Below are 15,082 nucleotides of genomic sequence, written 5' to 3'. Positions count from 1 at the left end.
AGAATTAAGCAGACTACAAATCTGAGAGAAAAAGTGCAAGAAACAGAATTACCCAGGTCCATGGAAACAGACCAGGGAACTAAAAGGTCACAAGAGCATTAAGAATTTTCCTTGAATAATTTCAGTTGAAAAGCTCCCTCCTAGACATTAGAGCACATTTCAGAGTTGTGGCTGTTAACACACCCATGAAAAGCATTGTTAATAAGGCAAGAGACAGCAATCTCCACTTTTTTTTTTTGTTTGTTCGTTTAGCTTTTTTTGGTCCACCAGCTCCTCAGACTACCACTGAAAAAAAATCCGTATCTCTGTGCTTTTAGTGCAACATAAAAAGCAGAGGGCATCTAATTTTCTTGCAGGAATGCTTTGACAAAAAAACATTTGAGCAGCATCTGTATATTACAATCACCAGTGAGCTTAGAAATATTAACTAATAAAGTTCAGTATGAAATATGTATAATAATTTTCTTTCAGACTCTTAACTATACTTCCAGAATACACAGTGCAAGTTTCCCGTGTTACTGCAGTGGGGAGATTCTCTTTTCAAGGTAAGCCTTCTAAACCTACTACAAAGGAAGGACTTTGGCCTTCATATTAAACTCTGAAAGCACTGAAAAGGTATCCTGCCAGTCTGAACTTTTACCATTTGAATTTATGCCAGTGAACATTGTGGAGCTGTTTTGGATAACTTTGGATTTCTGCATCAACTTGCTCCTGCTTGGCTGCCAAGGTCACTTTATTGAAATAGTAGATACTCAAAACCCCCCTAAAATAAACTGCACAAGATCAGAATGCTCCAACCATGATTAAAGGTAAAAGTTAAACCTGTAGTAAGCCTGAGGAAGCCAAAACCCACAATACTTTCTCATTTTAAAAGTGTAAGCAAGTGTAACTTTTACAAATAAGAACTCTGATTTTAACTAGACATTATCTTGGAAATAAAATAATTCTATTAATTCTTCAGCTAATACTGCAAAGCTTAAGCAATAATTTCAAAAACATGGCAGTTGTTACAGAAACATGCACCAAATATTGTACATTTTTCTCTGTGCTTTCTCATTACTGATCAATCATACTCAGTACAGTTTACTGTTTAATTCCTTCCCCCACATATATACCTGTATTTAAAATACATGAATATATATGAAATTGCATATAGCTTCATTCACAAACTATATATATGGATCTAGGTACATTTTTTATTTTTTTATTTTTTTAAGGTAACCATATTTATAGACAGCCAGTCCATGCCATTCACATCAATTTTAACAGTACATCAACAAACCAGTTTGGGCATTCACGTTATTCATTGCCTTATATCTCTGGGTCAGGATCTGTATTTTTCCAGAGCATAAGACTTTGTGATAATAGGTTTCTGATTCATAAATCAAAGCTACCACGTGCTATCACATTAGAAACATCAACACAAACTCTTTTAGAAACAGTCCTTTTCAGAGAACTTAGCCTTGTGTTTTAGCATTATATTGGTATTTGAGGATCAAGTCATAGAATACCAAAGCCTAGCACCTAGCATACAGATTTGACAATATTTGTCCAATATTAGTACTTCCTTTTACCTAGAGTAAGTAGGTACATCCTTTTACCTAGAGTGGTAAAATCCACTCCTTTTGCTTGTGTGCCAGAAGTCAAGTGTATTTGTGAAGATCCACCTGTGATTAAAGAATACTTCTCCCACATATACCCCCATCCATGCCTACCAGAGTGATGTCCTTGCATAGTGCTTTCTGTACATGGAAGGAGAAAAAAACAATAATAATGATACTTCCAAGACCATTTTAGGAGTGATCTATACCATTAATGAAACAGTTCTGGTCTCTATTTCTCCCACTAGGACCTCTTCTGTACTAGTTAATGTACTCCTTTTCTAACTGACTGTAAAACTACATGTGATTCTGTATGGTCTCTGTATGCTTTAAGCATAATGATCTGGAAAATGGACGCTGCAGTTGCACAAACCAGCTGTGCACATACACTGACTCTTTGCTGTATACCCAGGAAGTTTCATGTGCCCCTACCATGTATCTACAGTGTTTCACTGTCTTGCATCACCCACTTTGGATCTGTAAGTGTTTTCAGGCTTGGGACATATTCTTTTCAACAATTCAGACTTTTTCTACAGCTATTACAGTTCTAAAACATTTTGCTAACGATGGTACAGAGCATAAAGTACTTTCTTTGGAATTTGCAAAGCAGAATGTTCTTTCAAGTACAATTTGCAACTAGTATGTTCTCTAATATAGAAACCAGTAACAAAATGATTCAAACATTCCAGTCTTCAAATTTGCTATTAATTCTGCTTTCTTCTGCTTAAACCACACTTAGTTCAGGATCCATTTGGCTGATTCAATAGTAGTCGCTCTGGTTTCTCTGGATACTCTGTCAATGCTAGTAGGAAATCTAATTGTGAATGTTTAGCTTCCAAATACTTTGGGGGATGAGAATAAAAGGTAGTAGTTAATTCCTTTCACTCAGATTTGCTTAAAACACAACACAGATTTTTTACCTTAAATAATATTGCTTGCCCTCTGACATCTTAAACTGAAATCTTAAATTGCTATTCTTCCATGCTTTTGGAGTTGCCATAAATTGAAATTGAAACCACATCAGATATGTTTTACACCAGCGTTTTACTGTTTAGGGAAAAACGAATCAGTAAGATCAATCTAGAAAGATCAGATCACAGTAAAAATGCATCACATTTGTTCTGAAAGACATCACATGTGTGATCTAAATCTTTGCAAGCTATCTTAATTGAGAAACATGATCCTGACTTATTGCCTTTCATATGGTATGAATTTCCATTTGCAGGTAGGGTCAATCACAAGCTCCATCCTCCATCAATGATTACTTCATTACCAGTCACGTAGGCAGACTGAAATTACATAAAAAATAACAATAATTTTAACTAATTTTTCATGGCTGTTAATTACAGAGAAACACTTTCTTTAAATTAAAAACAACTGCTTTCTTTTTATGCAAACACTTTTTTCATTTTACAACAATAACTGAATAAATAGAATATAAACAAACTTAGAAATGGAAGCCTTTCAGCTAACTCAGGGGAGAGTAGCAAAAGTATTATTAGAGGCATTAAGATGAGAATGCATCCCAAGTGTACAAATTCACATAAGACAGACTTCAGATATCTTACCCACAGGAGTAATACCTCACACTATGAAGTTATTAGCTCTGTTCAGCTGAGCAGAATCTGACCAGGTCAGCCAGTAATTGTAAGGGGACCTAACTGAAAATTTAGAATGTGCAGATAGTGAGATAAGCAACTGAGCTGTTGACATTCTTCTCCATGTCAGTACTGAAGTATACTGGAATGTATTGGAAGACTACAATTCAATCTACACGTGGTTGAAAACCTTATGAACAGACTGGAAAAAAACAGTAGCTTTACAGAAACACTAAAGCCAAGATGAAATTGAGAAACAGATTACTGGTAGATGGCAACATTAAGACTAAAATAATTTCATTGAAGGATTGTGTTATGCTCAGTAGGACTGCTGGACAAGTCCAGAGGACTCCAACCCCATTTTAGATTCATAGTAAATTTGTAGCATCTGAAATAATTTTGATGTGTGCTCATTAGTGTTGGTGGTATTTGCAGTGGTCATTAAGAGTTTGGTGTATAACGGCCTCAGTGGGTCTATTGTTTTCCTTATGCTGAAGGGGTAGATTCACTCTGAGCATTAGCCCTTTAAGCAAAAATCTCCAGCAGTTCTACGCAAATATTCACTCTTGAGTAGGGAAGGTAGGTGATGACTTAATTCTACCTCCTTAAAACGTGATCTAGCTGTGATGCAAGTTTGGAAAAGCAGACAAGCCCCTTTCTCCTACCATTCAGGGTGATCTGAGGTCAGTCGATTTACCCAGATGACATGAAACCACCAGGCTATGGTACCAGATACCTACTGCATTAACAATCACTGTCAACATTCAGGTTTTGTCTTGTAGGTTGAACTCAGTAAAAGACAGGGTTGGATTTTTTTATTTTTTGTAACAGTCCAGCTCAAAGACAATATAAATATTCTTAAATTCTCTCTATTGTGAAACAGCAAAAGTAGCATGGAATTCTGTTACAGGAAATTATATAGTTTCATACTTACTTCATCAGAAGCCAAGTACACAAAAAGATGGGCCACTTCTTCAGCAGTGGCCATCCTACCTGTCTTCTGTCTGGCTAGAAAGTCTTTCAATGCCTAGATATACAAGAGCATTTAGTATATTTTAATCCGATTAGTATGACATGTACAAAGCAATACTGGAAACAGGCCATAAGTCATAACTTCCTTTAGTACAGTGAGTAGGGAATTTTTGCTAGAAAAAGAAAATAGAAAATTAACAGTGATATGAATTTCAGGTTGAAATATAGTAGGAGACTGGACCTAAGTTTCTGGTTGCAGAATAAAGCCAACGTAAGTCCCTCTTCCTTTGGTGGTAGGTATTCCCAGGCCCTTCAAATGAGAGCTCACAGTTACCCAGTCAAGTATGGTTAAGCATCCAAAATGATTTTGAAATACATAGGTCAGAATGCCCTCTTTATCATGGTTTTGCACTAGTTTGTGGCTGCCACGTACCACAGTAGAAAATGTCTTCTACTTTTGCACTAGGTACAGTAACCAATGGTTGCAAACGCTTCCATAGATGACAGACCATCTGTATTCACTAAGCAATATATTCTTCTGGGGCATTTGAAGACTTCTGTCTTGAGTACAAACTGACCGAACTATGAAAGGAGACACTACTGTTATGTTATCATTGGTACTCTGAAATAGGGGACATTCTTGAATATGGGCACAAGTGCCACTATATAGTTATTTTATTTTTTAAAAGGGAGTTAAACATCATCAAACTAATAAATTGTTTTCTCACCTGTTCTGGGTTAGGCCGGGCTTGGATTCTTTCCTGTAAAGATGGTGTGTCAACAGTTCCTAAGCAAAATTTTAAATTCAGCGTTAGAAATCAACTGCATTAACAATTATGACAAAAAAATGCAGTTAATTGGTTCTATTTGTATATCTTAACACTTACATGTAACTTCATAATATGATTCAGGAGAAAGACTGCAAAACTATCAACATAGCATAGGATTCTAAATTTCAATAGAAGGCAAAACTTTTGAGAATTAGATTCAATTCTTTTCAGATGGTTAAACAATGGCTATCCTGTTAGCTAATCTTTGCCTGCTTCTAACTTCCTAGACTATATCTCTGAAAATTCAAATACTGTGTAATGGATATATAATGTGCATGCACTGGGTTAACAGACTATCCATACAGCTTAACTACAAAAGTAACAACTTTTCTATTTTGAATCTCAGAAGCATTTCAAGCATGTACTGTTCTTTTATATTGCTGGTAACTTTGATTGCCACTTGCAAGTCTATTCTTTGTTAATAATGTCAAACTAGATCAGGCCATCTAGGATCTGCTCCTAGTTTACAAAATAACGCAAGAATACTTACCAGGACATATGCAGTTGCATCTGATGCCTTGTTCAATAAAATCAGCAGCCACAGACTTTGTTAGACCAATAACTGCTGCCTTTGAAGTACTATATACGCATCTGTTCACAACTCCTAGAAGAAGGCCAGTGTGAAGGCAGTGTAGAAACATATTGAAAAGAAAAAAAGAGAGCACTAAGTTTGTTCAATATGCACCTGCTTCTGGACCCCAGCACTTCCTGTAGCACCTGCAGTCTCTCCGTAACAGCAGGCTAACTGGAATGCTGACTGTCAGAATTCTACTCAGGCATACATCAGAGCAAAGTACACGATCTTTCAATAGTATAAGATTGGGGAGTAGTCTAGAAAAGTTAACAAAACAAACGAAGACTGAGGAACAGTAGCCACCCATCTGTTAGTCACCAGTAGGCTTCCTTGGGAAGCATAGCTACAGTGCTTATCATTTCTTCACATGTTCTTCAGAGAAACAACGTAGCAAGATATCACTGGAAGTAATTCCTTTTTAGTTAATACATACTGGTAAAAAGGATGCTACAAAACATTCAGGACAGATTTAAAAGAGGCCTCAGAGGCAAGGATCTTAGTGTTTCTGCAATTTTCTGTCTGTGTCCTTGCGTGTATGTACAAGTTGATGTGTTCAGGTTTTGGGGTTTGGCTTTTGGTTTTTTGGGGGGTTTTTTTGGGGTTTTTTGTGTTTTTTTTTTTTTTTAACTGCATCCCATCACAGGATTGGCAATGTCCTTTAAATTCAAAGTTGTGCACTATTTGTTTTGCACTCCCATTATTTTAAAGATTTATATAAGGAACTCTAGCACAGTACTGACCTTTAATGCTGGATGCCACAGAAGACATATTTATAATATTTCCAGATTTCTGTTTAAGCATCTGCAAAAGAATACTTATGTCATTCAAATGCAAACTATTTTGTCATCTGCAGGTCCAGCAAAATAGCCCGTAACAACCCACAGAGCAGCCCTATATCCAACTGATAGGCAGGGTAATGAAGCATAATTGCCATGAATAGGTGCTTATCTCTTTTTGATTTATTGACTGAAGTAGTAAAGCAGAATCCAAAATACTCACTAGGTTCTCCTAAGTCATCTCAGAAGATGAAGACTATGACAGGAAAGGATTTTTTTTTCCTAGATAGTCACCTCAATCATTGCCCTCTTGTCACCACAGTAAGTTACACTATGTAGACATCTGCTCATGCATCTACCAGCGTAGTAGTTCACTGATCCCATTCAAACTCTTATTGTTGTGGAGAAGGTTAAAACATAACTCTAGCATCTTTGAATTGTAGCTAAATTTCTTTAAGTTGTAACCTTTTTAGGCATCCCAAAACCTGAGATGCCTAAAGTTGTTATAAACAACCTTTGAAAATGAAGATCAAATAAGAAAAAAAACAACCAACCAAAAATCAAACCAAGCGGACTGCAACAACTCTGAAAAGAGTAGTCGTCATCCAGTCACGGTCACAGCTTCCACATTTGGCCTTTGCATTTACAGGAATAAAACCACCTTATTCAGTCCACAAGTTTTTGTAGTCCCGAACCTAGTTGTTATGTTAAACACAACAAGTGTCCTCAAGCTGCTAGACTGTCTACCCAGCATGGTTAGATGGCATATTAGCATGGTTCTGGTATAACCAGCATGTTGGCATCAGACATCACTGAATTGCTTCACAAGATAATTTCCAGAGTTCCATAAAAGTTGTGTTAATATACATTATTTATAAATATTTTGTAGCAGTGGCATTGTGCAGCCATGTGCTATAGTATAATACAGTAGCATTGTATTGCAACGCCTCCCTCACTGCCCTGCAGTTGAAGGATTTTAGTAACAAATTACGTAGGGCAAACCCCTTGAATTAATATTCTGTACCATATCCTTTAGACAGATTGTCTACTTGAAGGATTACACAATACAGAGAATGTTTTAGAGTAGGATCGCCATAATCTAAGGGCCTCCTCTATCCAAAACTGGATACTTGCATTTTTATCTCAAATTTTATCTCAGTGGCAACACCTTAGACCTCTCACACTTTAAACACAATGCAGCAGAGACTAAAAATCATGGGCAACCAAGCCTTACCTTAGGAAGGAATGCCTTGATCATTAGATACATGCTGCGAACATTGAGGTTCATAGTGAAGTTCCAGTCTTGCTCTTCACACTCCAGAATGGTTCCATGATGAACAAACCTAGGATAAATGCATGAAGCGGATCACTGTCTGTGATTTACGTTTCTATGGTTTTTTATGCACACTTTTCCATTACTATTTTGCAGTAGCTAGCTCTTCCAACTTTGAAAAGGAGGGACAAGAGCTCTTTTAAAGAAAGCAAGCAACAGTATATTTCTTCTCATGACTATCAAGGACACAAGACAGACTCCATATGTGCAAAGAAATGCTTGGCAACAGGGAAATTAAAAATAAGTAGAGCACTAGCAGACCAGCAGCTTTGCTCCTTGTTGCGCTAGGAGGGCCAAAGCCATCAGTATAGGGCACTCAGAGTGGGGAAAACAAATTCCAGAGCCATTCTATCTTGGCCTGGGTAACATGGCTGCGCACAAGAAGTTCAGTTTTGATGAAAACACATGAAAGTTTGTATTAAAGGTATAAAATGCATTAAAACAAAAGAAATAAAACACATTTGAGTAAAAGAAAGTTCTTCTGGAGGACAGGGAAAAGTGTAAAAATAGTAGGGTCAATTAGAAGCCGGTTACCCTGCAATGTTACAGAGGACGTCAATCTTTTCAATCTCCTTGGCCAGATTTTCTATCTGCTCCCTTTTGGTGACATCCAGAACCCGTATTTGAATGCCTAGAAAAACACGGTATTTGCTTCACTGTATCAGGATTGCACCTACAATTCAAGTCAGCGGCTTGCCAGGAACAGTTCCCCCTCAGTGGTGGGCCAAGACATGGAGACTCACTGAGCGAGAGCCACACTTAATCGTTAAGTTAGTGCAATGGTTAAATTGGGACAGCAATGGACAGCATGTCATGCTATTTAAAATTTCAGAAGGGAATTAAAAAGAGATCAACTGATTTGATTGTCATACAGCATCACAAGCAGATGAGCTAACGTAATTTACCATAAAAACCATTTCCAATAAATTTGAATCCCACTATACTCTCAAGCTGAAGAATTATAGATCCTGTATAATTGTAACAAGCTTTGTGCCCATTATTATAATTACTTGGAACTAGTTGTGTCACATACACTCGCAGTCACGTTACATGCCATCTATCCATGTGTAGTTAAGGATATTATGAATCAGCTTTATATAATTTAATTAATAAGGAAAAGTGATTTTGCATTACCTGGAATGATATCATAGCAATTATTTAACTGCAAGAACATAAGCAACATATTTGTAAACTTGTTTATAATCAAACAAAAGAAGGTGTGGAATCTCATTGCTTTTCACTATAACCATCTACTTATTTTGGCCTCTGACAGCTGTCACTGTCAGTGATTGTAGCACTGGCTGTGCTGGTGCCATACCTTCAAGAAAGACACTGATAAAAAAATAATCCTTCTATTTTGTTCAGAGAAGTTACCTCTGAAAGACTGAGACACATAATTACTGCAAAACAGGGACAGGCGCAACTCATCCAAACACTTTTGGAAAGAATCAGCCCCTCTAACAGAACTGCTTAGGGCCACCCACAGCAGTGCCATTCCTGGGACAGAAGTGAAAAGAGGAAAGTAAAAGAACTACACTTCCAGATAAGCTGTAATATAATATGATGTAATCTCCATGTTATTTAACTCATTTTACTTAAGTAGCTTCCAGCAACCTAACACAACTAGCCTCTCTCACCCATGTCAAGGCTGAATCCTTTCTGTGGGATAAGCATACTTCATGATGCCCTTTGCCTGCACCCTCGCTCTGTACCGCGTGCACAGATTGAGCTGTGCCCCTTCTCAAATACATGAACTTTTCATCCAAAGGAAACCTGGATGAGCGAAAAAAGGAGGAGCCAGGGTATACTCTAGCAATTCCCTTAGCGGGTACAATCAGTCTCCAGGGCACTAAGACTTGCTGCTGATCACCCTTTTTGCCACAGCATATTCTGCATCTAGGATGAAGGGACTTCTAGTGCAGAACACACCTGTGCCCCAAAACACAGCAGGTTTTGGGGTTTTCCCCCCCATTTAGTCACATGCAACTAGTGACACAGTCTAATATATATGTCTACATATATTGAGTGACTGTAGGGGAGATGGAGCCAGACTTCTCAGAGGCCCACACCGGAAGGATGAAAGGCAACAGAAAAAAGCTAGGACATGGGAAAGTCTGACTGAATGCAAGGTGTTTCTGTGGGTTGTGGCAGGATTTTTTTGTTGTTTGGGTGGGGTTTTTCAGGTTTGTTTTTTTTTAAATATCATTATTATTTCAAAACCATGAAGGCAGTCACACTGAACATGGATCTTCAGAGGCTGTTGAGGAAATTCCATCCTTGGAGATGTTCAGAACTTGCCTCAATACAGCCATGAGCCACCTGCTCTAAGCAGAGCCACTTTGAGCAGCAGGCAGGAGTAAATGGCCTTCACAGGTCTTGTCCAGCATACGTGATTGCATGAAATACTGTAAAGCTATCTGCAAAGTGTCTGAGTGATGTCTAAATTATGGGAGAATTTTATCTGAAATAGATAAAAACCTGTTTCTTCTGAAGCCAAACTGACAAGTCCATGAACAGGCTTTATATATGTCTTAGTTAAATGATATTGACACTTCTGAAGAGAATTGCATATAATGATGCAATTAGACTACAGGCTGGTGACATCAGCACTAGAATTACCTCTCCTGGATAAAATTCAAAGACTACAATATGCCAAGCCTTAATAAATTATAACTTCACTAATCATATGTCAAAAGGAAGGAAATGGCTCTGAATATATGGAAAATTACCTCTTCCCTTGTGAATACACTAGCAGAAGGGAAAAAAAAACCCCACAGTTCAAAATGTAACATTTTCCTAAACACCCTCAGAATAAACCTGGAAGTTTTAAAGTTCCCAAAGAATTACACAGGGATTGCTTGTGGTGAACTCCAGTCAATAGAGACCAACGTTCACTCTAAAAGACGTGCCAGAGAAAAGTGTTTTTGCACATTTGACTGTTACCCTGTAATAAGAATTCATTAAATCCACTTCCTTCTGTCAAATTAAGTTGGAAGCATTTTCAGTTGTAAAATATATCCCCATCTTATTTTTTATTTCAAGATTGAAAAAATATTTTTTTTTGATTTAGTGTCTCAGACTTGTGTCACTTATGATTAAGAAACACAGCTATGCAAAACCTGCTCCTTGAAATACATTCCTGTGATATCAGTAGGAAAGTAACCTTCAGGACTGAGCATTTGTACAAACAGAATAGGCTTATCTAGTGTGAGTGGGATTAGTTTCTGAAGACACACAAATTCTACTAGACAGCTATCCTATTAATGCATTCCTTAGGAAGTATGGGCCATGGAAATGCAAGACACTAGATCTGCTTTTTGTGTAGCTGGATGTTAGTTCTTGTGATCAGAGAAAAGCATTCCATGTCTTTTAAAGTGATATGTTTGACGATTAGCCTAATGATCGCAAATGGTAACTGAAATGGGTGCCATTCTGGGAAGCAGAAATCAACTGCTGCTGTGACATAACAAACTCAAAGTTATTCCACATGCCTGCAATAATACTTTGCCTGACATGCTGACACTGCAGTATTTTACATGCTAAATATCTGCCATGCCACACCACACCACAGAATAAAGCAACACCAACATCTAAAGAATTAGTCTGGATATTTTCCATTTTTTCTAGCCTTTTGAAGTTTGCCCTATCCTCAAATTATACTTCAGCCAGTCTACAACACAAAACTTACAAGAGTTGAACTAATGCTTACTGTAGGTCATTTACCTTGATATTTCTCCAGTTCTTGCAGCTTAGACTCATTGATGTCTGTAGCAATGACTTTGGCTCCTTCCTTAGCAAAAGCCTGAAGAATACAAGAGAAGCAGTTTGTATTTTGATATTCCAGATCTTACCAGAAATAAAATCTGTTTTCTTCTTGTTTGCTTTTTAGCTTGAGAAAATTGGCTGAAGGCAGCTATCTCTCACTTTTCATTCTGGGCATGTCAGGGAATAATGGACATCAATTACCACATCCTGGGGACAACTAAGTAACTATACATGACGTAAGACAGATTTAAGATCTTCTCCTTAAAGTAAGGAATCCATAAATAAAGTGTAAGTACAGTAACCAGACTAAGATAACCAGTACTATCTTTGCCCTTATTAGCTGCATGTGCACTAGGCAAGCACATTACAAACACGCAGGACTAGAATCGTCTGTATTGTTGGATTTAAATGAAGTTATGGGATTTGACAGGTAAAGGCATGAGTCATAAAAAAGGAATGGTGGTATATAAACTTCATAAAAATCCTTTGCATCCAAATCATTGGAATAGAGCAATATTAGAAGCAGCATTAATTTTCTTGGATACTTAACCAGAGTTTTTCCTTCATTCTTGGTGCTTCCCTCAAAACCTGCTTTCTCTGCATTGCAATCACTGATAAATCGACAACTACACTAACAACATAACCTACATGTCAGAAGCACTCTGACATCTCAGACTCTTCAAAATAAGCGTCTCAAGTGCAGGTTAAGATGATAGCGGCATTAAACGTTGCAGCCTTGTTGGGTATTTACAAAGTGAAATCAGCAGGAAAGTTACATTAAAACACTCAGTTCAAGGAGTAGGTAAGTGCCAAGATCAGCAGTCTTCTGTGTTCTTAACTGCATGCGTGAGGAACTAACTAGTCTGGCAAAAATCCTACTTACAGGAGCTTTTCCTGCCTTGTTGATTACATTATGGAGATAGCGAGATAACTACCAGTTTCTCTATCTGCTATGGGAAAAGGAAGCAGGAGGGGAGGAACAGGTCAAAAGGAATTAAAAAGGTAACCAGAAAGTTAATACATATGTTAAATTATGTGTAGCAGTAATTAAATAAAGTTTGTAAAGCATTTCTCACAGTTGCTTGTTGTGAACAATGTTGTAGCTGTGCCATTAGTATCGTGCAGACTCTGTTACATCACCTATTAATGTAGATAAGATGTCTTGGCTCTACTGTAGGGGATCTTTGCAGTATCCAGGCCTAGAACAGGAAATATTCCCTCTATCCTCCTTATCTTCTCCCACAACAAAGCAGCAGAGATATTGGATTAAAGGCACGGACAGTGCCAACCATATAGTGTTAGAAAAGCAGTTGCAGCAGTTCTCAAATCTTGCCCTCATCCTTGCCTAACATCACCACTCGGAGCTGAAGACTTTCAGAAATTCAAACAGCACAAAGCATGCACGATACAGTAGAGTAACTATATTATTCCCTTAATTTTTCAGTGGGTAGTTCTGGTTTTATTTATTGTTTATTAATTCAAGAACTTGTTTGGTGCAGGTATCACTGGACAAGCTAGCACTAGAGACCTAGCTTAGGTACAGGAGAACAAACATGTTCCAACTTACTATAGCAGCTGCTCGTCCGATCCCCTGTGCTGCTGCAGACAGCACTATGATCTTCCCATCAAGCCGACCCATGCTGCTGACCTGTGCAGACAGATGAGGTCACAAACTTTAACAAAAAGATGAGCCAACAACACTCCCTGGGAATCAGATACGAATGCATTCCAAAAACTAGGCATGATTCAGAGTACCTCTACTATCAAATCATATCACAGATTGTCCTGTTTGGCTGCAGTGTGACTAAGTCCTCCAGGGTTCTCAGAAGGGACTGCCTCAACTTTTTTTTTTACTCTCCATAAGTAAGGACCAAAAAGATCAAGAGGGATCTGAGCTCAAAAGACAAGCTTTATTATGAGCAGAAACCGAAGTTTATGTTTCCTTAAACGGGGGGAAAAAAAAGTCAAGATGAAACAGAAGTACAATAGTTGTAATCTAGTGCTCCCACTGTCTGTTGTGTTCTTGGAAAGCAGGTCTTTCTTGTATTCCTCTCAAGCTACAAACTTATCAACTTCCTAGATTGCAATAAATTCCACACAATACTTCAGCCTTGGTGTCTGCTCTGAATTGTCTTAGGAATCTCCCAGCACAGCAGATTCCCAGCTCCAAGGCAGGAGGGTGGGGGCCGGAACAAAGCTCTGTCCTGTCTCACCTTGCATGCTTGGGGCGAGCGCTCGGGATCCTCTAGGAAGTTCCACCTTACATGGTGTGTAGCAGCCAAAAGGCTAAATGTAGTCCTCTTCTGCCCAAGCACATGCTAGCTAATGCTGCATTACATTTAAAGAAATACAGCATGTAAAGTTGCAGACAAACAAGTAAAAGCAAATGCCATCCTCTCAACTCCTATGGATTCAAAAGTTTCCAATAGGATTTTTGTTTTTTTTAAGGAGTAAACTACTTAATAGGATGTTTCAAAGAACTGCCTACAAAGTAAGGTCACTGTGTTCCAGTCAGAGTATGATATCTGGTGTTTGTTAACTGGGTTCCCAGTAACCTTCCCTGAAGGTTACAGATTCAACAAATCAGACTTCTTCTGAAGCAGTTTAACTGAAAAATTCTTTGTGTTCCAATATAAAAAAAAAAATTATCTTTTTTGATTTAAAGTCAGACTGAGTTACAGACTGTGTTTCAAGACATTGAAATGTTTCACTGTAGGTTCCCCCCCCCATAACTGGGACACACATGCATGCACACACACAGAAGCAGAAAGAAACCAATACAAGCCAGAAGAACAGTCTCCTAAGCAAAAAGTAACCCAAATGCATGTTTCTAATTAGGGGAAAGCACAATAACTTAAAATCACTTTTTAGGTCGGCTAATAAAAAGATGTCTTTTTGGATGCCTCTGGCAGTAGGCTATATGAGGTTATATGGGATTGGGCCTGTCTTAGCATCACCTTTTTGCATAGACAGGCAAAAAATACCAAGTAAGCTGAGCAACATGCAATTACGCACACAACTAGGTTGCACTCTCTCTCTAATGTACCAAGCTTTCCAAAACGCAACTCCTCAAACATAAAATTATGGAAAAGGTTTTATCAATTGTAGCAAGTCCTGAGTATCTCCATGAGCTCAAAGTGCTCACTCAAGGCAGAGAAAGCTCTTTCTTATTCTTTGTTGTCATATACATCTTTTCAGTGAAAAAAAAAAAACAACCCAGACCTGATCACTCTAAGTACTCCCCAAATCATCTTAACACTTTGAAAAATGTATTTATAATGCATTTTGCTTCCAATCTAACAAGGTTTTTATGATCATTTGCCACACTGATTCTATGAAGCATTTAAAAATAAATATATTAATATAGTCACTCACCAAGAGATCTCAAAACAGCTTGTTTACTGACCTTTGTACAGAAGGAAGTTTTATACTTTTTTTTTTTCTGTGCTTCTTGGGATTTGTAGTCTAACTGGCAAGTTTCTCTATAGGAACATAATTTCCTGTTGAAAAATTGTGATGCTGCCATCTAGTGAAACTCAAGATTTCAAGTGTGATTTTCTCTTTCGCAGGAAAAGACAAAAAAGGATCCCCAGTGTTAGCTGTCCATTCTCCCTAAGGAATTAAACAAATCAA

The 15,082-nt window shown here is 37.8% G+C and overlaps 1 protein-coding gene across 4 annotated transcripts; it reads right to left on the bottom strand.

The window, feature by feature from the left end:
- Positions 1-717: 717 nt before the first annotated feature.
- On the bottom strand, positions 718-14,879 carry BDH2 (3-hydroxybutyrate dehydrogenase 2). Of its 4 annotated transcripts, none has more exons than XM_075751532.1 (11): positions 14,856-14,879; positions 13,017-13,097; positions 11,408-11,486; positions 8,219-8,315; positions 7,586-7,694; positions 6,316-6,376; positions 5,492-5,605; positions 4,900-4,958; positions 4,134-4,226; positions 2,790-2,890; positions 718-2,394 (listed from the first exon to the last, which is right to left on the bottom strand). In XM_075751532.1, exons 2-10 carry the CDS (start codon positions 13,086-13,088, stop codon positions 2,837-2,839), a joined length of 738 nt encoding a protein of 245 aa, XP_075607647.1. In that variant the 5' UTR covers positions 13,089-13,097; positions 14,856-14,879; the 3' UTR covers positions 718-2,394; positions 2,790-2,836. The 4 variants fall into 4 exon arrangements, 3 of the variants coding, with proteins under 3 accessions (XP_075607647.1, XP_075607648.1, XP_010302895.1); XM_075751533.1 differs by having other exon boundaries at positions 718-1,742; XR_012835267.1 differs by lacking the exon at positions 14,856-14,879 and having other exon boundaries at positions 718-1,738; positions 2,189-2,890.
- Positions 14,880-15,082: the final 203 nt, after the last annotated feature.

Source organism: Balearica regulorum, chromosome 4, assembly GCF_011004875.1.
Source record: "Balearica regulorum gibbericeps isolate bBalReg1 chromosome 4, bBalReg1.pri, whole genome shotgun sequence".
Taxonomy (NCBI): Eukaryota; Metazoa; Chordata; class Aves; order Gruiformes; family Gruidae; genus Balearica; species Balearica regulorum.
This window is presented reverse-complemented; position numbering and strand designations above follow the sequence as displayed.